This window comes from Meriones unguiculatus, chromosome X (genome assembly GCF_030254825.1).
Source record: "Meriones unguiculatus strain TT.TT164.6M chromosome X, Bangor_MerUng_6.1, whole genome shotgun sequence".
Taxonomy (NCBI): Eukaryota; Metazoa; Chordata; class Mammalia; order Rodentia; family Muridae; genus Meriones; species Meriones unguiculatus.
Genome location: NC_083369.1, coordinates 128,631,494 through 128,657,832, shown reverse-complemented (window position 1 = coordinate 128,657,832; position 26,339 = coordinate 128,631,494). Strand labels below are relative to the sequence as shown.

The 26,339-nt window shown below is 38.1% G+C and overlaps 1 protein-coding gene across 1 annotated transcript in view; it reads right to left on the bottom strand.

Moving 5' to 3' along the window:
* Window positions 1–3,121: 3,121 nt before the first annotated feature.
* Window positions 3,122–26,339, bottom strand: part of Maob (monoamine oxidase B) — a 143,460-nt gene continuing 120,242 nt past the window's right edge. The window contains exons 9-15 of the mRNA XM_060375604.1: window positions 23,114–23,210; window positions 21,701–21,754; window positions 18,081–18,138; window positions 16,007–16,104; window positions 7,562–7,673; window positions 4,898–4,960; window positions 3,122–3,987 (exon numbers count right to left, since the gene is read on the bottom strand). Coding sequence (XP_060231587.1) covers window positions 3,835–3,987; window positions 4,898–4,960; window positions 7,562–7,673; window positions 16,007–16,104; window positions 18,081–18,138; window positions 21,701–21,754; window positions 23,114–23,210 — 635 coding nt within the window. The 3' untranslated portion in view covers window positions 3,122–3,834. The remainder of the gene's footprint in view (window positions 3,988–4,897; window positions 4,961–7,561; window positions 7,674–16,006; window positions 16,105–18,080; window positions 18,139–21,700; window positions 21,755–23,113; window positions 23,211–26,339) is intronic.

Sequence of the window (26,339 nt, the reverse complement as noted above, 5' to 3'; positions counted from 1 at the left end):
TAACTATATATTTACATGTGTGAAAGAATGATGCTCAGATCCTCTGAGAAGTAGAAGACAATGAGGAAACCCACATAACAAGGTATACATTGTATATTGAAAGTATTCCACTTCATACTCCTTTTCTACCTTTTCTCACTCTACTATTTCTCATTCTACTACTTATTCCCCTAGGTACAATATTTAAAAATATTTTCAGTCTGAGATTGGGTTAACGTATGGAATATAGAACCTGTGGATACAGAGGGTAAACTGTAGATACTGAATAGGTCACTCGTTATATTATATTAAAATGTGTGTGACTATATGTGGATATACTTGTGTATGTGTTTGTGTTTGTGTGTGTGTGTGTGTGTGTGCCCATCTTGTCCCCATGACTGTGCCTGCATCCAAAGTAACAAGAAGATATCAAATCCCCTGAAGCCAGAGTTGCAGGTGATTGTGAAGCACCTAGCCAGCTCCCCTCTGTTTCATAATGACAGAAAGTGCCACAGACCAACTCATGACCCTCTGTTGCATTATTTTCTGAAGCAGACTATTTGTATTCACTCCACATAAAGATGTCAATGACAGAGCAAAGAAACAAGCCCATCTCAAGTCCAAGCTTGGTGATTCAATAAGTTTACTGGGATTATAAGAGCATGGATAATTTAAGTACCTGCATCACAAAAATGTCCCACCCTAGCATGGATGATGACTCATGAAAGTTGTACCACTGAAATTCCCTGCACAAATTGTAGGCAGCTGCATTACTGAAGTCTCCTGACTATCAGCAATTGTTTACTGTTTACACAATATCAGAGGGGGCCTCATGAGTTTTGTAAGCTTTATAAGCTTTGTAGAACTCATAAACTCATAAATTTCTTAGAAATTTCATGAACCTCTCCGCAATGAACATGGTTCAACAAGAGGAAGCAGTTATACTACACCAGTTAGAGAGATATGAACCACTATGCAAGGTTATGTGTCAATCTTTAAGTACACAATTCCAGTGGTTAGCGGCAACTATGCTAACAAGGTAAAAAGATCGTGTCAGTCAGGTTCCTGAAAACATCTGTTCAGGATGCTTTGATAGTGTGAGATCTTGCTAAAAGATCACATTTAGACTCTACCACCATGGCACAACAGTCTTGGTAATACCAATCAGAATGGTGTCTAAAATATTCACAAGACTGTTTAATAAGCAGATTGTTTTTCTAAAATTAAATCATTCTTCCTTTGCAAAGGAAAAAAATTAAAATGTCATATTGTGCTTCTCTCAACAGAACCTATATATTACAACTCTTGAGCACCACTGCATCAACCTATCTTTTCATTTCATCTGTTACTCTAGCAAGCAAAATGAAGAAGCTATTAGCAGCAACTTTAGTGGCCATTTTGGTATATTGGCAAACTTGGAATTTCAAAGAAATTAATATTCTTTGGAAGAGGATCAGTGAGCAATTAGTACTCCCTTCATAGGTCCATTAATTGACATATTCAAAAGTACCTTCTGCACAGCTTTTCAGAGTGCCTCCAGCATCTCACAACAGTGGACAGTTGAGCATCACAACTTTGGAATAATTCTCTATTTTCTTTGGTGTACTACTTTGCTCTCTGGATTACTTCCAGGGTCAATCATTTGCATAAAACCCTGTGAGAGAGTTGATGGGAAAAAGGGAGGCAGAGAAAGGCAACCATTTCTTCAAAGTATTTTTTTTCAGCCTTAGAGATGAAGATAAAGGAAATATATCTTTCTCTTTATGGTGCTTACTGAATGGTTACATAGAAAATAGTTTCTCTCTATTCCAGACTATTTTCTGTACCTTTTTCAACCTCAATAGACATGGGCAGCTGACAGAGGATGGAGGCAGCGGTTCAGTGCCATATTACCAAGCCTTACTGTATATTCAAAACAGTATTCTCAGCCTTTTGCTAGAACTTAACAGAGAAATTCTATGGATGTCTTATGCATCCCTGGCTTGCCTTGTACTTACAATATATCTGATGATGACCCTCTACTCACAATCTCCCTGCCTTCATTTCTCAAGTGGTAGAATTATATGCTATCATGTCTATTTTTATGAAACATTGAAGATCTAACTTATGGCTTTATGTATGCTAAGCAAGCTCTCTACCAACTGAGATACACCCCTAGTCCTCTATTTATTTATTTTAGGGCAGGCTTTCTGTACACCTAGGCAGGTCCTGAATCTTAAATCTTTCCAAGTGCTAGTATCTCAGGTGTGAGCCACCAAGGTGAGCTAACCATTCTTTGTAAACCAAAGATGATTCTGTGGTATAAATCAGGAAGCAAAGTCCCAGTGCAGTAATTTAAATAATTAATAAGTACTGAGGAATAATAAAATCTCTGATTTTCACTGAGAATCCAATTGTTGTCATACCTCTATTAGTTTTGTTGAGTTTGTATTTAGGATAAAATCCAGAGCTGTATGATGCTTGAACATTCCACCATTGAGCTACTAACTACTCTAACCCCAGTAGCATATTTTGAAATAGATTTTGAAAACCCCAAAGAGTTACAAATTCTTAACAGGTATTTTACTTTCCTCATTTAGTTTCTAAAGTTCCCATAAATCAATGCACTTTAATATCACTGTAAGATCAGAAACTCAATTATTATTTATTAATCCTGGGAGTCAAGAAGGATGAACTATCCAAAATAATGATCTCACTTAAAAAGTATTTCACATAAGATTTAATGGACTGTGACATTATAGTTTGCAATTAATGAGTTTACCTAGTAAAAACACCACAATGATAAGAAATGTGAAGGTCAACTGAAGTATTATAATTATTTTAATAGGTTATGCATCTTGCATGTTAGTGTTTATTATTGACAGATTCTGGGTGGAGATAAAAGCAAGAAGCTGTGAATTACAGCATCCTTACTGAACAATTTTAAGTCACTTACTAAGTGCTCATACATGTGAGCCTATTACCAATGACACCATCAAACTGCAGATAATATCTAGACACACCATCAAACTATACATAATATCTGTGCTCTGAGAAAGTTCTCACTATAAGCTTTCACATCAATTAAATGCTTAACACTGCCTCTTGATTTGGCTTATCAAAACCTCAAAAGTCATAACCCAAGAAGAAGAGACAGCAAACATACGGTCAAGTAGCTTTATTTTTAATTACCTGTGTGTTTTAATCTATCAATAGATGTATACTGGAAGATACAAAGAAACAACAAAGATTCCAACTCTCAAGAAAAATTAAAATCAGCTGGCAACACTGCACAAAATAGTAAGACTAAACGATATTTACTGAGTAACACAATACCAGTTTTAGTAACGGAGGATAAATCAACATAGGAATAATCATCCATCAGTGACTATGGCATAAAGTGGAGGAGGATAATTGGGGAAAACATCTTGGGAGGTGGGAAAAGCATCAACCTATGTTCCAGTCACTCAAATACCAGTAGCTTATTGTAGACCATGTGTGATTAAGTTTTACTCTTGTTGCATTTGATTTACTTAAATCTGAAGTAGAACGTGACCTCCAGATGGCAGCTAATGATCTCCAGTTATAACAAGACAGGATTCTAAGGACAATGGCAAAGAAGTTAAATAGGTGAGGACATAGTTGTGAGAGACCAAGGAACAAGCCTGTGTACCTGTTGTAAAAATTCAGAGGGCAGGGAAGTTGGAAATTGATGGAACACAGTGAGGGATGCTGACAAACAGCCAAAATGGAAAACAAGTTACTATGTTTTCTCACTACATATTCTCTTTGTCTTTGTCAGATTATTTCATAACTCCTTCCCAAAGCCTTTGTGCCACATAGGATAAGAAACCTGTGGATGTGGAAGTCCCATCTTTAGAACCGTACAAGCAGGCCCCTTTTGTGGGCCAGGAAACCAAGTGCTGCTGCTGAAAAGATGGTGGTCAATCCAAACAGCTTTAGCAGGCCTGGAACAGAAGGCAAGTGTCTCTCTAGGAAGGTGCTGGTAGTGGGTCGTGCAGGAACATCCTGAGTTCAGAGAACATTTGTGTCAATGTGAGGTTATGCATGTCATTCCAGAAATTATTTCTTCCAGATTTTTTTTAGAATAACCCAATCATTCCAATTTCTGTGGTATTAAACATGGCATTCCCTCCATAAAGTGGCTCACACTCTCTTCTTCACCTGACTGGCCCTTTATGTCACATTTCTAGTCTTTTTGCAGCTCCCAGGTTGAGATAGCTCCACCTTTCATATTTTCTCTCAGCACAGTCTCTGTCATGAATGCACTTTGGGGTTATTATTTGTTTTCTCATCTGAAAGCGCCACCCTTCTCAGACCACAGTGGCCCGTGTACATCATAAATATTTGTTGAAAGTGATTAATCAGTTTTCCCCTCAGCCAACCATACTATTTCTAGTAGTCTTAAAAAGAGAGAGGATTATCTGACATTTTAGACTCCCATTCTTTACAACTCTATCTTCTATGTGTACTTCCTACTTCTTGTTGAGAATCATTAAGTCAGATCATTCAGCAGACATTAAGATCTGATTTGGAAGGTGTTTCTTTTATTTTTATCTTTTTTTCTATACTTGGTTTATTGTGGTATTAGATATCAAGTCCAGTATCTTACACATGCTAAGCAAGTATTATGACACTCTACTCTTCTCCATCCCCACTCATTTCTTAATATGTCTACAGTTCTCTGGGAAAATATTACCATACCATAAAAAATCATACTTTTGTTAGTAATCTACATGAGATACAGCACTACAAATTTATCAAAGTTCATCTAAATCTGTGACTCCTAAACCATGCAAATTACTTAGACATCCATGAGCTGAATTATTAGGAAAAGGTATGTGGATATATATAAGTATGTTCTTGGGAATAATTATTCTTAGAGTAAAGACATGTAAATCTATGAAATATAGCATACCAAAGACTCTGGTTCTGGCTGCCAAATTTCATCTTCTGGAATCTTACCAATAGCATGCAGAATCTGAAATGAATGATTATCTTGATAAATAGCAAAACAGATAATATTGTTCTTTTATGCTCTAATAAAGAACTAAGTGCATACATTTTGGGATATCCATCAACAGTGTCAAGGTAAAGGGCAGACCAATGGACTTGACCTTTTAAAAGGACTATAAAGATCTTTTATTTGTGGTAGAAAAGGTCTCAACCCATGTCTCTCTAATCCCATGTCTCTCTAATCTCACCCCTCTCTTCCTCCTTGCCCTCTGCCCAAAGTTTAGCCCTGAGTCTCAGCATCTGCTTTGATCCCCTGTTGGGTAAATCCTTTCAGAAGACCCTCTATAGTAGATTCCCATCCTGTTTCCTCTCTTCCACTGCTTCTGTTGCCTATCCTGTTTGACATTCTGAATGAGATTTAAGCATCCTTTCTAGGGTCCTCCTTTGTGTTTATCTTTTTTAGGTCTGTAGATGCCTGTCTTATATTATAAGGCTAATATCTGCTTATTAGTGAGTGTATACCATGCTTGTCTTTCTGTTTCTTGGTTACCTCACTCAGGATGATCTCTTGTAGTGGACAGGAGCCCAACAAGGAGACCAACAAAACTAAAAGATCTGAGCCCAGGGTGTCTTGCAGAGAGTGATGCAGAGAATCATGCATGGAGAGGGCCCCTCAGATGTGGCCAATTGGCAGCTCAGTCTCCAGGGTGATCTTTGAGTGAGGGGGATCAGGGGCTGCCTCTATCATGAACTCAGTTGACTACTCTCTGATCACTTGCCCCTGATGATGCAGCCTTGCCAGGTAACAGAGTAAGAGGATCCAAAAAGTCTGGATGAGACTTCACAAGCTATGGGCAGATAGCAAGAGTGGAGAAGTAACCTTTTCAGTGGACTAGGGGAAGGGGATGAGAGGAAGACAGAGGGAGGGTGGGACTGGGGGAGTTAAAGGGGGGTTTCAATTGGGATTTATAATGAATAAATTGTGAAGAAAAAGTAAAAATTAAAAAATAAGCTTACCCTTTAGTTTCACCATAAATTTTAGTACTTGTGAGAATATATGAATGGGGCCGAGACTAGAAGACTTCAAACAACAACAAAAGCAAAAACAATAAAAGTGAACTTTGAATCCGAATAGAACAATTATGATTCTATAAGATCAGACCTAGGACATTGTTTTTTTAATTAATTTATTTTTATTAATTACAATTTATTCATTTTGTATCCCAGAGGTAGCCCCTCCCTTGTCCCTTGCCAATCCTACCCTTCATCCCTCTTCTCCTCCTATGACCCTCCCCCAGTTCACTGGCAGGGGGTCTCTTCCTCCCTTTCCTCTGACCCTAGCCTATGAGATCTCATCAGACTCTCTGAACTGTATTCCTCTGTGGCCTGGTAAGGCAGCTACTCCCTCAGGGGGAGGTGATCAAAGAGCCAGCCACTGAGTTCATGTTAGAGAAAGCCCCTGTTCGCCTTACTAGGGTACCCACTTGGACAGTGAAGTGCCATGGACTACATCTGTGCAGGGATTCTAGATTACCTGCACGCACAATCCTGGGTTGAAATATCAGTCTCAGAAAAGACCCCTGTGCTCAGATTTTTTGGTTCTGTTGCTCTCCTTGTGAAGCTCCTGTTCCCTTCAAGTCTATCTCTACCTTCTTTCATAAGATTCCCTGCACTTTGCCCAAAGTTTGGTTATGAGTCTCAGCATCTGCTTTTAATACGCTGCTGGGCATAGTCTTTCAGAGGCCCTCTTTGGTAGGCTCCTGTTCTGTTCCCTGTTTTCTCCCTCTTCCAAAGTCCATCCCATTTGTCTTTCTGAATGAGGATTGATTCATCTTACCCAGGGTCCTCCTTCTTGATTAGCTTCTTTAGGTGTACAGATTTTTGTATGTTTATCCTATATTGCATGTTTAATATCTACTTATAGGTGAGTATATACCATGCATGTCTTTCTGTTTCTGGGATACCTCACATTGCTTTTATTTTTTTTAATAAAAAATTAAAAAAATAAGTATATGTGTGCTTGCCTTTGTGTCTGTAAGTCCACCAGATGCTTGAAGGAAGCTTTGGAAGCCAAAACAGGGCACCAGATTTCCTAAAACTGAGTGCTGGGAACCAAGTCTATGTAAGAGCAGCAAATGTTCTTAACTATTGGGCCACTTTACCCCATCCTCTATTTTTAAAGATCTCTTATATTTGTAACTATATGCATGTGTGTCTTTGTGTGCTGTTCAGATGCACTCTGAGTTTAGAAGATGGTATTGTATCACCTGAAAGTGAGGTTCCAGGCATTTGTGAGCCTCTTACGGGGTGCTGGGAACCAAACACAGGTCTTCTCAGAGTGGGAAGGGCTTTTTTTTGCTGAAATATCTTTCCAGTCCCATCATGTCTGTAGCACACCTGCATTCTGACCCCCCCCCCACTTCAGATAAAATATTAGATATTTTCATTATTTTATTTGATTACTGTGTTCCTTTTACTTAAAACTTCTGTTATAACAGTGTTTCCTGAGTCTTTAGATGGGGAATATGGTGTGTTTATGTTACTGCCAAGATCTCAGGTGTCTTTGAGCTATGCATCAAGTTTTTGTGTTGCTTCCTCTCCCACTGCCCATGAGCTTGAGCCCTACCTCTCTGGCAGCTCTCTCTCCAGCCTCCACAGCCCCTTCCATGTAGCCACTCCAATGTGTGGCAGTCTCAGTGCCTGCAAAGAAAATCTTGCCCACTGGCTGACGTAGAACCCTGGGAACAAAATCAAAGTAGTAAATGGCATTGCATACGACTAGAAATGAATTCTTGTAAGAGTACCAAAGCAAGTTTGCTTTTTCAGATTCAAACCTTCTACGAGGACACTGTCAGTGTGGAATAATGTTCCACAGGTTACTTCAGCTCTTGTATCATCTTTGTCATGGGCAAAATGGAACAAAAGCTAAACTACACAAACACCTTTACCAATAACTAACAGGAAAAAGAGCTGAAATGGATGTGGGGGTTGACATATGTATTTGATTCATCTTTATAAATGAGGGACTGAGTAAATACTGTCAGGAATGTCCCCCTTTATAAGAAGAAGGTGATACAAGCTTTTGGTTTTTAAATGTTATTCTTCTTTATTAATTAGAGTTTATTCATTTTGTATCCCACCTGTAGCTCCCTTCCTCTTCCTTTCCCAATTCTACCCTCCATCCCTCTTCACCACCCCTGCCTTTCCCCTTTCTTCTGATCCTAGTCTATCAGGTATTATCAGGAGTGGTTGCATTGTCTTACTCTGTGGCCTGGTAAAGCTCCTCCCCCTTCAGGGGGAGGTGATCAAAGAACAAGCCAATCAGTTCATGTCAGAGACAGTCCCTGTCCTCATTACTGTGGAACCCATTTGGACACTGAACTGCCATGGGCTACATCTGTGCAGGGGTTCTAGGTAATCTCCATGAATGGTCCTTCGTTGGAGTATCAGTGTCAGAAAAGACCCCTGTGCCCAGATTTTTTGTTCTGTTGCTCTCCTTGTGGAGCTCCTGTCCCCTTCAAGTCTATCTCCACCTTCTTTCATAAGATTTCCTGTACTTTGCCCAAAGTTTGGCTATGGGTCTCAGAATCTGCTTTAATACCCTACAGGGTAAAATCTTTCAGAGGCCCTCTGTGGTAAGCTCCTGTCCTGTTCCCTGTTTTCTCCCTCTTCTTATGTCCATCTTCTTTGCCTTTCTGAATGAGGCTTGAGCATCTTACCCAGAGTTCTCCTTCTTGGTTAATTTCTTAAGTTGTACAGATTTCTTATCTAGTTTTTCTACCATTGAACTTGACAGTTTTGTCTTATCAAGCTATGCCTGCCTCATCTGTTTTTGAACTTATTTGTTTTGTTTTTATCTGATATAGAACCCAGGACTTTATGTATGCTAGGTATGTATTCCACCACTGGACCACATCCCTAGCTCTTATCTGTCTCTTAAAGGGATAGTTTAATAATTTTCAAGATGACTTCCATTAGTGACACTGAAGAATTAAATGAGTCTTAAAGCTTCATTAACTACCATCCACTAGGGTTCAGAAATACCGCATCAAACTCTTAAGTTAAAACTTTTTCAGCACCAGCTCTTCAAAGTTCCTAATCTTTACCATAACACCAATACTATTATTATCTACATTTCCCAGAGGCAAATGTAGAGGTAGACTGTGGTAAACACTGTGATACACCACCAAGAATAAAGGATTTGTTTGTTGGTAGAAGTCTTTCCAGAAGATGGTATTCTGATGCTGACATTTTTTGGAGGTAATGACTATTTCCATTGGAGAAAACTACCTCATGCTTCCTTCTAGTACAATCAGCAACTGACTAGTATAAATAATATTTTTAAGATGCAAACCATAAATTCAACATGAAACCATCACTTAGAAGGACAATTCTATGTCTAGAGTGCTTCATGGAGTCAGCTGGCAACTTCATTAGAACTGCATCACCACTTGCCTTGCCTTTTCACCCACTCGTTTCCTTTCTCTCTCTTCCATAGGTTTCAAACTTAAGGACACATTATAATATCTATCCTGTCTATTGATTGCTTCAATGTCTGCTTCCTAGAAACTAACCAATAACAAAGATGAAGTGATTTTTCTCTAACCTACAGACAGCAAGTGGCAGAGGTAGTATTTGAAGCCAAAAAAATATAACAACTCTGACATAGTCCTGGTCACCTTCCTACATGTTACCTCTGTAATATATTCTATTTTCTTTATAATCTTTTCAAGAACTCCATGACAACACTACTAGTTAACATCTCACATTACATATAAACAAACAGTCTTGGAGGAGTGTGCAGTGACACAGCAAGAGTTACAGTGATAGAAAACAGCAGAGCCAGCATTTGAAATATGTCCATCAGATGTCAACATTTCTATTTTGATGTTTTGTGTTATCTGATATATTACCATTACCAGTTTCCAGGGTACTCACATGCTAAGCAAATGGGTGGAAAAAAAAATGGGTGGAAGAGTCACAGGCACTTAGCCTGTAAGGAGAGTCCACTATCACGCTTACAAAGACACCATAAAAAAGTGCTATCCAGAGCCATTTTCATCCTATCTCAGGCTTCCATGATCAGATAAGGGATCATTCCAGAGATCAGAACAAAGCTTATGCTATTAATACCTGTCTCTTCTACACATGTCTACAAAGGTTTTCAGGGAAGATTTGATAATGTAGTCTCTATTGATGGATTGACAATGAGAGCAGACTATTGTAAGGTGGTAGAACTGTGGGAAAAATGTGTCTATTAGAGAAAATATGCCAATAAGACTGTGTCTTTGGGGATATGAATTACCCTGGCCTCTCATTACTGCTTTGCTCTGCATTCTGCCTGTTCAGCATTCGACTGCTGAACTCTGCCAAGACAGGGTAAGCAAGTCCTAAATAGTTCCTGCTTCACGTATATGTCTGTCAAATATACTGAGCCAGAAGGCTGAAGATGCTGCTCCAACGTTATAGAGAATTATGGGTGACTGTTCAGCAGCAAACTGTCTCTGTCAATTTTTATTTTTTGGAAGCTGCTAACATGCACTTCCTATTTACTCTCATAACTAATTTTATTCCTTCTCAAGTCTCTGATGGGGTTGAAGACCAAATAGTTACAGTACCACATTTAAGCTTAAGTTGTTTAGAAGTTAAGAAATCTTTTCATACAGGTAATACCAATAAGGATAAAAGTTAATTTAGGTATAAAACTTTAAACTTGTCAAGATAGATAGGATAATCAGATATTTTCTCCTAAGATCCTCTCTCCATGTACTAAATACACATGGACTGGACATTGCACATGTAGAGTTCATCTAACAGTTTTCATAATTTCATAATTATTATTGTATTGAAAGAAAAGGAGTCTTTTATTGGACTTAAAGGGGGAAATGTTGGTATAATTTTTTTTAATGTATACACCTTACCTTTATTCATTCAAATACTGATTTCTCCCCCACCCCACCCCCAACTCTCTGGTTTCAATCGGATATTGCATTGTGATACTCATTCTAAGCATCCTGTCTCAACTCTTTTGTAAAGAAGACAAAATAAAGCAACTAGATACAATGTTGAGCAGGGAGGAGCCAGAGGACAGGAAAGAGGGGAAGAACCAGAAGGCAGGAAATGAGTGGGAGGAGAAGGAGCAAGAGGAGAGCGAGGAGAGCATACCTGGAGGAGAGATCTTGGAGGACGTGGAGCATGAACCAGACCTAAGATATCACAAAAAGCAAGTATAATATGGGAAATCTAAATGTTAGGAAACTGAGGGCTTGGAGGTTTAGGAAGGAGTAAATATTGTGTTCTAGGTTAACAAACAAAACAAAACGAAACAAAACAAAAACAAAAACCTCTAACTTATATAATATGGCATGTTCCTGGACCTCTTATCTAAAAACTTAAAAGTTTTACTTGAATAGTTATATTTTCCTTCACCAGCATTTATCATAGCCATACAAATGGCAGCGGTATATAGAGAATTGGAAAAATTATTATAATACATGGAATCGCCAATAATTATTGGAAGCCAGAGGGCATTCAGAAAGTGTTTGTAGGGACAGAAGGTAGATTTGCCCTCTCCATGCTTGCTAAACTCTGACGCATTTCAGCATCACTTTGTACAGCAGAAGAAACTTTCAGATGGAGATCTGCTTGTGGGGGGGGGGGGGGGAAGGGGTGTTGTGGCCAAAACCTAAGGACTGGAAGACTAAGACATAGAGAACTAACCATGATAACAATTTCATGTAAAAATGTAAAAAGCAAGAACTGAACAGAGAAATTGAGAGAGAGAGAGAGAGAGAGAGAGAGAGAGAGAGAGAGAGAGAGAGAGTTTCTGTTCAATTGCTGTGTGGAAATTGTCTTACTTCCTCTATATGAGTGAACAGATAGTATATACAATTAGGATGGAGGAAGAGAATATCAAAACGGAGACCTCAACATATATTCCCTGTGAACTATGTATTTTACTGCATATAATTTTACTAAATTATAGTAAATTTCCTCTACAATATCCATAACAGAAATTTCTTAAGAAACATGTATTCAGTTCTCTAATAATTTTCTCTGCTTATTTTGTTCTCTGTCTTCTACCTGGAAGCAGAGCACTTGTTGAATACATCTAAGACTCTAAAAACAAAACTCATTGCAGTATGCCAGGTGTCATGGTCCTGCAAGGTCCAGGGCATCCAGTAAAACAGGCTGTTTGTGCTGGGGGTTATGTCATGCCTTCATTTCTACAGAATGACATGAAACCTGACACACAGCCAAGAGAAGAGACAAAGATGAAAGGCATTGTTATGTTACCAGCAGTGTGTAATGCAGTGAGATTTTTCTTGCTTCTCACATTTATTCCAAGGCCTGATAAATGAAGGAATTTTTGTGCTTTTCACCCCTACAGGCATTTAGCTGATACTCTCTGAAACTGGGCATGGATCTCAGCACTGAGTGCTCAGATATCAAATTACAGTCTACTTTGGATTTAGAGTATAACTCAAACCCAAAGCAATGCTGCAATTAAAAGTCAAAGTTTCATAACCTCTAATATGTCATATGACACAAAGAATATTACAGATCTTTCTAGCTCAATGTTTGACATATTATTTGAGTTAAAAACTCAGAATTGCGACAACATTCCTATACAACAGCAGATTGCTTGGAGAAATCTCCATCCCTGATCTCAACTTGTACTATAGGGCAACAGTAATAAAAACTGCATGGTACTGGCATAGAAACAGAATGGTGGATCACTAGAACCGAACAGAAGACCCAGAAATAAACCCACGCACTTATGGACACCTGATCTTTGACAAAGATGCCAAAACCACACAATGGAAAAAAGATAGCATCTTCAACAAATGGTGCTGGTCTAACTGGATGGCTACATGTAGAAAAATGCAAATAGATCCATACTTATCACCCTGCACAAAACTAAAGTAGAAGTTGATCAAAGACCTCAACATAAAACCAGACACATTAAATCGGTTAGAAGAAAAATTGGGGGAAAGCCTTGAACTCATTGGTACAGGAGACAACTTTCTGAACAGAACACCAACAGCACAGGCTCTAAGAGCAACAATCAATAAATGGGACCTCATGAAAATGAAAATTTTCTGTAAAGCAAAAGAAACTGCCTACAGATTGGGATAGAATCTTCACCAACTCTTTATCTGACAGAGGGCTAATATCCACTATATATATACAAAACTAAAGAAGCTGAAAAGCAGCAAACCAAGTAATCCAATTAAAAAATGGGGAACAGAGTTAAACAGTTCTCTGTAGAGGAATATCGAATGGTAGAGAAACACTCAAAGAAATGCTCAATGTCATTAGCCATCAGGGAAATGCAAATCAAAACGACCCTGAGATTTCATTCTAAACTCATCAGAATGGCCAAGATCAAAAACTCACGTGACAACACATGCTGGAGAGGTTGTAGAGAAAGGCAAACCCTCCTTCATCGCTGGTGGGAATGTAAACTGTAAACCACTCTGGAAATCAATCTGGTGCTTTCTCAAACAACTAGGAATAGCGCTTCCTCAAGATTCAGCCATAATACTCCTATATATATCCAAAGGTTGCTCAAGTACACAAGGGCAGTTGCTCAGCCACGTTTTTAGCAGCTTTATTTGTAATAGCCAGAAGCTGGAAACAGCCCAGATGCCCCTCAACTGAAGAATGGATGCAGAAATTGTGGTACATCTATACAATGGAATATTACTCAGCAATAAAAAACAAGGAAATTATGAAATTTGCAGGTAAATGGTGGGAAATGGAAAAGATCATCCTGAGTGAGCTATCCCAGAAGCAGAAAGACACACACGGTATATATTCACTCATATAGACATATAATATAGGATAAACCTACTAACAACTGTACACCTAAAGAAACTAATCAAAGGAGGACTCTCTCTATAAAGCTCATTCCCCATCCTGAAAGGTAAAGAGGATGGACATCAGAAGAAGAAGAAAACAAGACACAAGTTAGGAGCCTGCCACAGAGGGCCTCTGAAAGGCTCTGCCCTGCATATTATCAAAGCAGATGCTGAGACTTATGGCCAACTGTTGGGCAGAGTGCATGGAATCTTATGAAAGAAGTGGCAAATAGTAAGAGCTGGAGAGGACAGGAACTCTACAAGGAGAGCCTAACAGAATCTAAAAATCTGAGGACAGGGGTCTTCCCAGAGATTCATACTCTAACCAAGTACCAAGCATAGAGATAATCTAGAACCCTTGTACATATGTAGCCCATGGCAGTTCAGTGTCCAAATGGGTTCCATAATAATGGGAACAGGGACTCCCTCTGACATGAACTGATTGGCCTGCTCTTTGATCACCTTACCAGGCCACAGAAGATGACAATGCAGACACTCCTGATGATATCTGATAGACTACTATTAGAAGGAAGGAGAGGAAGACCTCCCCTATCAGTGGACTTGGGGAGGGGCATGCATGGAGAAGGGGGAGTGAAAGTGGGATTGGAGGGTAGGAAGGAGGAGTTTATTGAGGGATACAAAGTGAATAAAGTGTAATTAATAAAACTTTTAAAAATTTGAATTTTGTTTTGTGAGTGTAGGTACCTCACATAACAAGGGTAAGGAGATCTCTTGGAGCTGGAGTTACAGTGTATAATGAGATGTAGGTGCTGGCAAATGAACTGAGGTCCTCTGCAATAGAAGTAAGTACTTATAACTGTTGAGTCACCTCTCCATCCCCGATTCTTGTTATTCTGTCATCATTATAGTCCTGTCACACTTAGCTTTGCCCAAGGCCTTATAAGAACTTGCAGGATTCTAAGCAATGGTTGTTTCCCTGCATTTCCCAGAAGGATTCTTCTGCCCTCTACAATTTGATATGAAGGGACTGCACATTTCATTCGGTAAGGAAAACTTCCAAATCCATGGGTCCCCAGAATATCTTATACCCCTTAAAGCCTTAGCCCTAGTATTTCATTTCTTATGTTCTATCCTTCCTCTTTTCCTCAAAGTTGCCTCCAATGTTGTCAGCTCCTCAGCAAGAATGTATAACCTTCATATTGACATTTTGGAAGTGGTAAGCAAGTGGTTGGTACTTTTTCAATGCACATTAAATGAAACCATTATTAGTGACTTAGTCTACACTTAACATATCTGAAAAGTAATCTAATGACTAAGAAGTTTATTGGGCAGTAAGTACCCTTTAGCCCTTAATGTGCTTTGGATTCTATTTTGGCATCTCTAAGCAAGTAAGGAACATGATCTTCATTCTTTAATCATTTGATGATAAGCAGGTTTTAACCCTTCTTCACCTGGTTTCCATGGAGATCTGACCAGTAGCTTTCATCCACTGATACACTGTGCTGTACTCTCAACAACCTTTCATTATCTTTCCCATTTTAGCTTAGTGTTGCTAGGAGAGGCAGAGTAATGTACATTAGTTCACACCTTGTTATTGTCATCATTTCCCTGAACTCAGCATTAGTGGTTTTTACTTGGATGCACAATTCTGTGAGTGCTAAAAGCCTGTGAACCCTGAAGGGTGAGTCGTATTACCAGTTATAAGCAGAATAAAGTTGTAAAGAATAACTAAGGCTATAATCACATCATCTCTGTTTTAAGGAAAGTAAAATTTAGCAACAAGAAATTACTAAATAGGTGATTTGTAGGATTAGAGAAAGAACTCAATCCATTTCCTTCCTGGTCTAGAACTGATTTTGAAGACGTTTCCTGAGTTTTAGGCACAGTATTAGGACACTCTACTAGTGGTATGAACAAACTTTCTGGCTATCTAACTTGTGTCTTATGTGTCAACAGTTACATTGATTGAGTTTGTGTCTCTGGAGGAATGAAGAGTGGAAGATGCAAAACGGTGCAGTACAGTGACTTCCTTCGTGAGATTTATGAGTGTCAAAGAAAATACTGGATAGTCTTTCTTTCTGGTATTTACAAGAAAGCAAAACCCAAGGAAAAACATAGTAACCTATTTGGATCCTGGTTTCAATTGCAGGGACTTTCAGTCACAGCCCAGCACACTTTTATTTATTGAACATGGCTTGTCTGAATGTGATATCCCTGAACGAGTTGGTGAAATAGTTGGATAGTACCTTCCATACTGGGTCAAGATGCCAGGAGGGAAGTAGGTTGTGTAGCAGCCCCCAGAGTACTGCTCCTCACACCAGTTCTTCTCTTCATAATGGACTGGCTATAAGGCAGAGGAACAACAGTTTGAAAAAGAGGCAGAGGAAGGTGTTTTCTTTTTGTTTATAAAGCACATCCTGGTAGATTTCATAGCAGAGGACAAATTGCAGCTGTCTCTCAGAGTGTGAAGGACAGTGTTCCCGACTCTCCTTGCTTCCTATAGATAATCAAAAGCCGCCTTTTAAAAAGTGGTTTTAGTGTTTGCATGTAACCTGTGCACATCCTCCTGTATGCTTTAAATCATCTCTGGATTATTAATAGTACATAATACAATATAAATTCCATGCAAATATTTTTCACATTGAATTTCAGTGCATGTGCATTTAAAAATAATATTTTGCAGAACCTCTGCAAATAGAGGCCAGATTGTACTTTGGAAATAGGGCTATATTATCCCGATGTTTCTGAAGATGGGTCTTTTGGCAAGTAAATGTTTTCAGCAATAAACTTGTGATAATTTTAGAACAATTTCTCATTTGGCACATGCATATCTCATTATCATCATTATCATCATCATCATTATTATTATTATTGAGAAAGGTCTCATCTGGAAACATAACGGCCTGATGTTCTTGATTCTCCTCTCCTGATTTCACCTTCCAAGTACTAGGATTATGGGAATGCCCCAGTATTCCTAGACATGAGTATCTTAAGTTCTTGCACATAAATAGTAATTATCTGTTTTCATTTTTACTTTCTCTTTACCAATCAGAAAGTTTTTCATGTCTAATGGTTTTGAGAATGTTTTTAGATAATATTGTTTGCAAGAATGGTTGACCAAGAAAAAAGCAGATATGCCAGTCTACAAAACAAAAACAAACAAACAAAAAATGATGGTGAGTTTCATGTTTTGGTAAGGGTGAGCTTTGCTGAAGGTGGAGTGATATTCATAGTATGTACTCACTATGGTTGGATGGTTAAACTTGCAAAAGAACCATTGGTCTGGAAAATATATTTTAGCCATTAACAGGTTGATTTTAGTGGAGAGTTTTTCAAAATTTGAACTGCTTATAAAAATAGAGGCCAGAGGTACAGCTCAGTGATAGAGCACAGACCTAGCATGTCAATATCCTAGGTTCAATTCTACCTGGTGGTGGGAGGAACTGACAATGAATAACGTAAGCAGAAAGTTTAACACTAAGCATCAATCTGAAGAGAGAAAATTGACATGTGAAATATTTAAAACTAGATTTTGTAAATGGTTTTGCTAGAAAAAAAAATTGCAATCATATTGACTTTGCTCAGTCATTTAAGGCACCCTATTGACAAAGTATGAGGCTGTGCCTAAAGTAGTGAATGGCTCTGGGGCTATTTTGATATCATCGTTATCATGCTGTGTTTTGACATCTGAAGACTACTGTTGCTTCCTGAGCACCCTTTTTTTGGCTCTTTGGAGCAAATCAGAAGAAAGGTTGGGCTTTTTCTTTCATTCCTTCCTCCTCCAAGGAATTTCTTCTCCTCACACAAGAAAGATCAAAGCCACAGTGAAGCAAGTGACTTTCTTTGTACAAAAAGCATAGGACAGAAGCAACATCATTTTACTACCAGAAATAAATCATCAATATCCTTCTTAGAAGAAAATTTCTCAAATGAAACGTTTTCTCCTTTTGAGAAATAATAATTAAAAAAGCAACTGCTTTCCTCCATAAGTGAAGGTCTCTATTCAACAACTTCATACAATGCTAGGAACTTCAATATACAAACTGCTGTTACTTAATAGCTTGATCCTGAGACAGGTTTGAATTTAGAGACAAAAAAGCACTGCTTAAACCAGAGCATGTCACAGGTTCCTTACACAGTCAGGGCTTACTCATACTTCCTGGGACCACTTATGCATTAACCTTACATGTACAGACAATTCTGTGGGTTTATTGGGAAAAGATAAGCTATAGTGTCCCACTGACATAAATCCATCCCTGAGAAGCCTTTCAAGACAAAGCAGGCTTCTCACTTTGGGGCAAAGCTGGGAAACAACCTTACCTGAAGAGCTTCTTGGGAGCCCAGAACTTTTGCATATAGCTCACAAAGTTTCTTCATTCTGTACAAGAGAGAAACAAAATGTTTTAATGATCAAAGTGAATGCTCAAAGAAGTAAGGGAAAGAAAAAGTGAAAGGCATCTATTCCCTTAAGAAAAAGACTCTGGGTACCATTGCTTCCACTTTGATATTTCATGTTAACTAATTACTGTTTTCTCTTGTTTGAGATGCTGTCCTGTTATGTCACTCTCTGTCAGGTGTGCTTGCCATTTTCAATCCTCCTTCCTTGGCTCCTCATGTGACATGATTACAAGTAAGTGTGGCCATACACAGCTTGAGTTTAACTGTTACAAACAAAGAATTTGCCTTGTTTCTAATGTCTTAAAACCATTGAGCTCACAAATAAGAATGGAGTGAGACTGTTGCCAAATCTTTATGAAAGAAATTAAAGTGAATCACTGTTTACATCAACTTACCAAAGATGACTCTCAGGTTCTGTCTTTGACTTCTTGATTTAGAAAGGAAAGAAGCAGTAAGCTGTGCTTCATAAACATTCTATTCTCAAATTTGAAAACTACCAATAAAAAGTTCCTAGCCCAAAAATGGTTTCTAGTAAATAAATGCTCAGTAAATACTAGCTCTTATGTCTAGTGCAGAAATTGGAAGCAAGACAACTGTTATAATTTGTCCATTAAGATGAATCAACCAATATATCAATTAACATAAATCTAGTCACTGATATATTTATATTTCTATAAATAAACATAGCAGTTTCAATATTGGCTTTTATAGAATAGGAATGCACAAGGGGATTGTAAGCATGATTTATATATTGGCCAATAAGTTTTAAAATTAGTATTTTTGTGGACTGGAGAGTTGGTTCAGGAGTTAAGAAAACCAGCTGCTCTTTATGAGGACTTGAGTTCAATCCTCAGCATCCACGTAGCAGTTCAGAGTGAAAGTATAACTCTTGTCCCAGAGCATCCAACACACTCTCCTGGTATTAGTGGACACTAGGATTGGCACACATGTGGTACACAGACATACATGCAGGCAAAATATCCACACACATAAAAATAAATAGCTTTCTAAAATGTAATATTGTTTTAAATCTAGAAACTCCTTCTATAAGCAAAAGAATAAAAAAATTCAATTTCTTCTTCCCCTCTTTGAAATAAATTTACATGAACAGGAGAATGATGACAGAAAGAAGATACGCAGTTAATTTCATAAATAGAATGAAATATATAAGGAGGTTTAGAATTCATGAAGGGGGTCATTTTAAACCTTTGAAGAAGAGACTGATACTTAAAAAATATGGCTGTTCAGTAAAGAAATGAAACTGGAACTTCACCTCTTTTTAAACTGTAACCCATGGCAGCTCAGTCTCCAAGTGGGTTCCCTAGTAAGGGGAGCAAGGCTCTGTCTCTGACATGAACTCAGTGACTGGCTCTTTTATCACCTCCCCCTGGGGGGGGGCAGCCTTACCACACCACAGAGGAAGACAGTGCAGCCAGTCCTGATAAGATCTGATAGGCAAGGGTCAGATAGATAGTCAACCCTATCAGTGTACTAGGGGAGGGTATAGGAGGAGAAGAGGAAGAGAAGGTGGGACTGAGAGTAGATGAGGGAGGGGGCTACCTCTGGGATACAAAGTGAATAAATTATAATAAATAAATAATAAATTAAAAATGAAAATATGCTTTATTATTTATTTGAGAATTTCATATATTTATATTATGCATTTTGTTAATTTCATCCCCCAAATCCTTTCTTTAACTCCTTCCATATATACTCTCTATGTCTTCTTATTTATTTACTTTTTTATAACTCACCAAGTTCAGTTTGTGTTAGCTATATATTCTTGGGGTTTGGGGTTAAATACCAGATCATGACCAATTTAGTAGAGTCTACATCCTTAATGAAAACTGACTCTCCCTGTTCTAGAAGCCATCAACAGATCTTTTGGTTAAGTTCTCATGAGTGCCTTCACTCTCCATGGCATTACCTCTTACATCAAAATATACTTCAGAAAAAGAAAAGATTTTCAGATAGTAGATGAATGCAGAGTTGTCATGGAGATGCATGCCTGTAATTTCAGTACTTGGAAGATGGAGGCTGGAAGTTTGTGAGTTAAAGGCAAGTCTGGGCTGGGTAGTGAGTCAGAGGGCAGCCTGAATAGGCAGAAACTCAACCTATACCTCTCATTAAAATCACCCAAAAATAGTGGAGAAATGGACAACTAAAGATACATATTTTGTAGGGCTGGAGAAATAAATCAGTGGCTAAGAGTGTCAGTTCTTTGGAGAACCCATATTCAGTTCACAGCATCCATACTAGACAGTTCATAGCTACCTATAACTTCATTTCTAGAAGTATCCAACACTTCTGGCCTCCAAGGACACCTGAACACACACACACATTCTTTCTCCCACACACATGTAATGCACACACATGCACAATCATGTCACACTTAAAAGTATAATCTAATCAAGATACAAAGCAAAACTAGTATATTGAAATTTGCTGTGTATGGCAGATCATTTATTAAACTATTAAAATGAATAACCCTGAATACCTAAAAGATGTAGTTATTACAGTATATGATGTATCATTCTATGAACATAATACAAAATACAAAATGGGAAACAATTTGTTCAAGGCATTGAAGATTCAGCAGGGAGTCAATAAGGTAACACTCTCTATCCTTCATGGAACTTATATTCCATTGAGGACATTTCAATCCTGTGGTCTAGTCAGACCTCCACAGCTTTGCTCATGCACCAAGGTAGCATGGGTTATGGAGGAACAAGCTACGCAGACTGAAAGAATGCAGTGTAAAGTTACATGGGCCTTGATTAAATATGTTATCATTTTTGGTGCAGCTATACATATTTGGCAGTGGTGAATACAAATTGCCAGAAGCAATCACCTTCAGAGAAATTAGTCTTTGTACTAATAACTTATAATTGCTGTGCATCACTTATGTATTGCTGCCTAACCTAGTTATTTGTCTACCTGGTTATCTCCCCCATAAGTAAATGTTCAGCAATTGCATTATATCCATATTAATAATGCTCAATGTCTTGTTTATAATAGCTTGATAAGTATTAACTTAATATTTGGTTCTTAAGTAATAAGAATTGTGATATATAAGACCTTTGTTAACATAACAGATATATTACATTAGAAATACACAGATTGTGAGGTATTCTTAAGTTGAAAAGTTAATAAACATTGAAAGGCCAGCAAATATTTAAAAAGAAAAGAACTGAGAAGAAGACAGAGGAAGACAGAGAAGAAGACAAAGTGACTTACTTGGGAAGCCTACACTTCCTATTGAGTGTGTGCTTTTGCTGTAAAAAAAAATCCTTCTATAAACTAAAAAAAATAAGGAAGGAGAAAAGGAAGAAAGAAAGGTGACAGGGAAGGGAAGAAAAGAGAGAAGGAAAGAAGGAAAGCAGACAGGTGTGATGGAGAGAGAAAATGAAAGCAAAAAGGAAGGAGAGTGGCAGGGAATGAGGAAAAGGAGGAGAAAAAGAAAAATGAAGAAAAGAGGGGTAAACAGGAGAAGGAGGGAGGGAAGGAAGAAAAGAGGGAACGAAGAAAGACTATTTTGTTACCTTTCTTCTTTAGTAAGGCGTGCCAGTTTTCTAGCTTTATGAGCAAGGATAAATCTAAAACATACAAACAAGAAAAACAAGGAAATTTAATACTTTCTTTGATCTTTGCTTCATTTCTATATTTACACATGCCTTTGCTATGCAAAAAAAAGCCATCTACATACTAACTTATTTTTCACAGTGTCCTTGTTTCTACATTGTGTTCCTGACACTGAGAAGCACTTTCTGTGTTGGGGGATTAAGGGATTAAAAGTAAATGACTGGCCATGATTTCTGCCTAGGTTAATATGATGACTGAATAACTTCCCTCCAGTAGACTAGTGACTACGAGAATGGGACTTGGGCCTCAACTGCTCACTTATGGCTATCCAGTTCTGAGCCATCCAGTTCTTTCTTGCCCTTTGGTTCTGTCTCCAACATGATGCCTCTGTAACAGTCAGCCTTTTTAGATGCTGTCTCTAAATTGTCCAGCCCTGCAATTGCTTTCTGCATAGCAACTTGCTATGTCCATCTTGTTATCATCTTGGCTTTCTGATAGCTTTCTCAATTTTTACTCCTCAAGGTAATTGTATCTTTGCCTCAAGTACTGGCCTCCAAACACTCTTTAGTTGTGGTGGCCTTCTCTGGCAAGTTGAAGCTAGGACTGACCTCTACTTCTTTGTAGTGGAATTCATAAAAATCTCAATAACCCACAAAGTAAATGTTTACTGTGATTTCAATAGAGTTGTCCTCACCAACAATCATGTTGAAATTCCATTCACAATATAGTAGGGTGGAATGCTGGTAGGGCCTTTCAGAACATTTTGAATTGTGAGGAATTCAAAGGGTTAATATGGTTTCCATGATAATGGACTGCTTCTTGGAAGAGTTGACTATTTTTTACAGCAAGTTTGGCCTCTCTGCTTGTGGCCTTGCTTCCTACCTGCTGTGTACAGAGTAACACAAGATCTTCATCCAAAGCATAGTAAATATTGATTCCATGCTCTTGGACTTCTATAACTGAGCTACAATGAAACATTTCTCTTTATGTGTTACCCAGGCCTAAGGACCTTACTGTAGCAACAGAATACATAGTAGACAAATTAGATACTCACAAGTCTCCATAAGAAGTACTCTTAGTAAAACACTCCTCTTAGTATCAGTCTGTTATATAAAGATGGCCCCAACATATATGTAATGACACAGTGATATGAAGTAGAAAATGAATATAAGAAAATGCAAATGCTATTGGTATTTGACATCTAGTTATCTTTTATTTAAAAGGAAGCAATATGAATACTTCTATCACTGGATTTGGAGAATAATACTATTAAGTAAAATTCTGTTTTAACAAAGCTTTGTATGCTTTAATCAATAGTATTTTATTATCTTGCCAATAGTAAACACAGCTACAATACTACAAATTTGCCTTACCCCATTATAGCAGCATAGCTCCCATCCGGTTTGGTATCATCCAATGTATATGCAACAGGAGCTTCTTCTCCTTCAATAACCATGCTTCCACAGAAATCTTAGAAAAAAGTGGAGTGAATGAACAAGTCCATTACCCTATCATTTGGACCATAACAATTGCAATGAAACATACAATTTTCAATTTGAGAAATTGAGAGGCCAAACATAACACATTATATTCTAAGAGTATGAAAAAAAAAACAAACTAAATTGATGTCATGGAGAGTGCTAGGTAATCATGGTTCTATGAAAAAAAAAAAAAACTCAGAGTAGGTCAGGGGTTGCAACACAGTTGGTACAGTGCCTGCCCAGCACTCACAAAACCTTTGGTTTATTCCCCAGCACTGCACAAACTGGGTGTAGTGGTGCATACTGTAATCCCAACCCTTGGGAGATAGAGGCACGAACTTCAGCTATATAGTGATTTTTTGAGACCAGTTACATAAGACACTGTCTTGGACAAAAGGAACAAAAATCAAAGTGGTCATTGGAAACTGTGTGAAATACAAGAGACTGCATGTTCCTATTTTATGAGGAGCCACTCCTCTTTCAACTTTTCTTTTAAAGGCAGGGTCTCACTATGTTGTTTAGAACAACCATGAACACCTGGTCTCATGTGGCCTTTCTACCTCAGCCTCTTGAGCACGTGGAACTGCATACATGTGTATTGTGCCTGGTCACTTAATGCCAGGGGAAGCAGTCTTCAACTTTTAGAACACAGGACAGAGAAAATATGGGAAACTAAAAGAAGTCACAGAGTACCATTCCAAATCTGACCTCTGAAGATTCCTTTCCTGTCAAGCATAACAACATGGGTAAAATTTCAATTCATTCTGAATGAGAGTTCTCTCATCTGGAATAAAATACAGTTGGCCCTCTATATTCCTAGGTTCTATACCCATCAAATAAAATTAACTATAAAAACCATTTTAAAGGACAGGCACAGTGACACACACCTTTAATCCAAGCACTTTTGATACAGAGACAGGAAAATCTCTGTGAGTTCGAGGCTAGCCCGGTCTATATAGCAAGTTACAGTACAGCAATGACTACATTAAAAAAAAAAACTTAATAGGGAGGGGTGGGGAGGATCTGGAAGGAGTTAGGAGGAGTTAGGGGAGGTGAAAGACTATCAACATATAGTATCTGAAAAACTAAATAGAAAGTTAATTAATTAATTACATAAAACAGGAATCAAAACCCAAACAGTTTATATTCCCAAACCTTCCCCTAGCCATCCACCTAAAATTCATGAAATGAGTTTCAGACGGAAGAAATTCAGGTTCATTATAGTTTTGCCTTTGGATACAAAGGACGAAGGAACAGAGCTTTTCAAGGTGAGTCCTTTGAAAAGGCTAGAATACTTGCTCAGTGCATGTGCCAATCCAATAAGTGCACTAACCAGGATTTTCTGCAAGATGGGGAGTATAGAGACTGAAGTGTAGTTCAAGAAGGTTATCAGTTGTATATTCCTCAGTATCTAGGAGAAATTGCTTCAAGAATACCCAAAGGAACTAAAATCTTTATGTGTGTAAGTCCCTCATATAAGGTAGGTATATTCTCTTTTATATGATAAATCATTTTGAGATTATTAAAAATATCTAAGGATAAAAATGTTGAATAAATTTTTGTTATACTGAATGGTTTAGGAAATAAAGAAAAAGCCTGCACATGTTCTGAGTATTCTTCAACTGTAGCTTGCTGAATGTGCAGGAGCAGAAACCATGGATACAGAGGGCTGGCAGGGCACAGGAAACACTATCCTCACACCAAACTGTGACACGGTTGCAATTGTCTTCAGAAGATTCTTACATCTACAGTCTTCCTCCTCATTCTAGTCCACTGTTACTTTTATCCTCTGCCCTTTGTTATTCTTTCCTGGTCTTCTCTTGGTAGTTAAGTAGACATGAGCAGAGGAAATGATTATAAATTTTGCCCAGGGCAGCAGATACTATTGGATGTGGTGATTTATATATTCATTTAAAGCAACTAAAATTAAACAAGATTGTTGATTCAGTGTTAGCCACATGTCAGGTGATTGGTACCCATATGTGGCTAGTGGCAAGAGTATTGGAAACAACATATCAGGAGAGTTTCAAGCAATGTAGGATACAGCACTCTTGTTAGCATACTCATGTACTGTCCTACCTGGTATAGTAGAATAAGTGTACATGGATGAAGAAATAGATTTTATTTAATTTAATAGGATCTTTTATTATTCTAATTTATTACAATTTATTCAGTTTGTATCCTGGCTGTGGCCTCCTCCCTCTTCTCCTCCCTGTATCACCCTCCCTCCTTCTTCTTCCTCTATGCCCCTCCCCTAGTCCACTGATAGGGGCAGACCTCCTCCCTTTCTATTTGACCCAGACTATTAGGTCTCATCAGGACTGGCTGCATTGTCTTCCTCAGTGGCCTGGCAAGACTGCAGCACCCCAGAAGGAGGTAATCAGAGAGTCTGCCACTGAGTACATGCCAGAGTCAGCCCCTGCTTCCCTTACTAGGGAACACATTTGGAGAGAGTCTATGGGCTACATCTGATTGTGGGTTTTAGGTCCTCTCCATGCATGGTCTTTGGTTGGGGTACCATTATCTTCAGGGCCCACAGGGCTAAGTTTTTTATTTATTTATTTTATTTTATTTATTTTATTTTATTTTATTTTATTTTATTTTATTTTATTTTATTTTATTTTATTTTTTGCTATTTTGGTCTACTTTGGAGCTCCCGTCCCCTCCTGGTCTTTCTATCTCCTCCTTCTTTCATAAGATTCCCTGAACTCTGCCCAAAGTTTGGCTATGAATCTCAGCATCTGCTTAGATACCATGATCAGTAGAGTCTTTCACAGGCCCTCTGTGGTAGGCTCCTGTCCTGTTCCTTGTCTTCTGCTTCAGATGTCTATCACGTTTGCCCTTCTGAATAAGGAGTGAGCATCTTCCCTAGGATCTTTCCTTTTGTTTAGCTGCTTTAGTAGTATAGATTTTAGTATGTTTAGTATATATTGTATGTCTAACAACCACTTATGAGTGAGTAGTTAGTGGAAATTTTAAGTTAGTAGGATCTCAGCACTGATAAGAAGTGACCTCAAATTTTTTCACAGATGCCAGTTTTGTGTGTGTGTAAAGCTGGAGATAAAATGCAGAGTCATGAACAGGCTTTGTAAACATTCACCTACTGATCTACATCTTC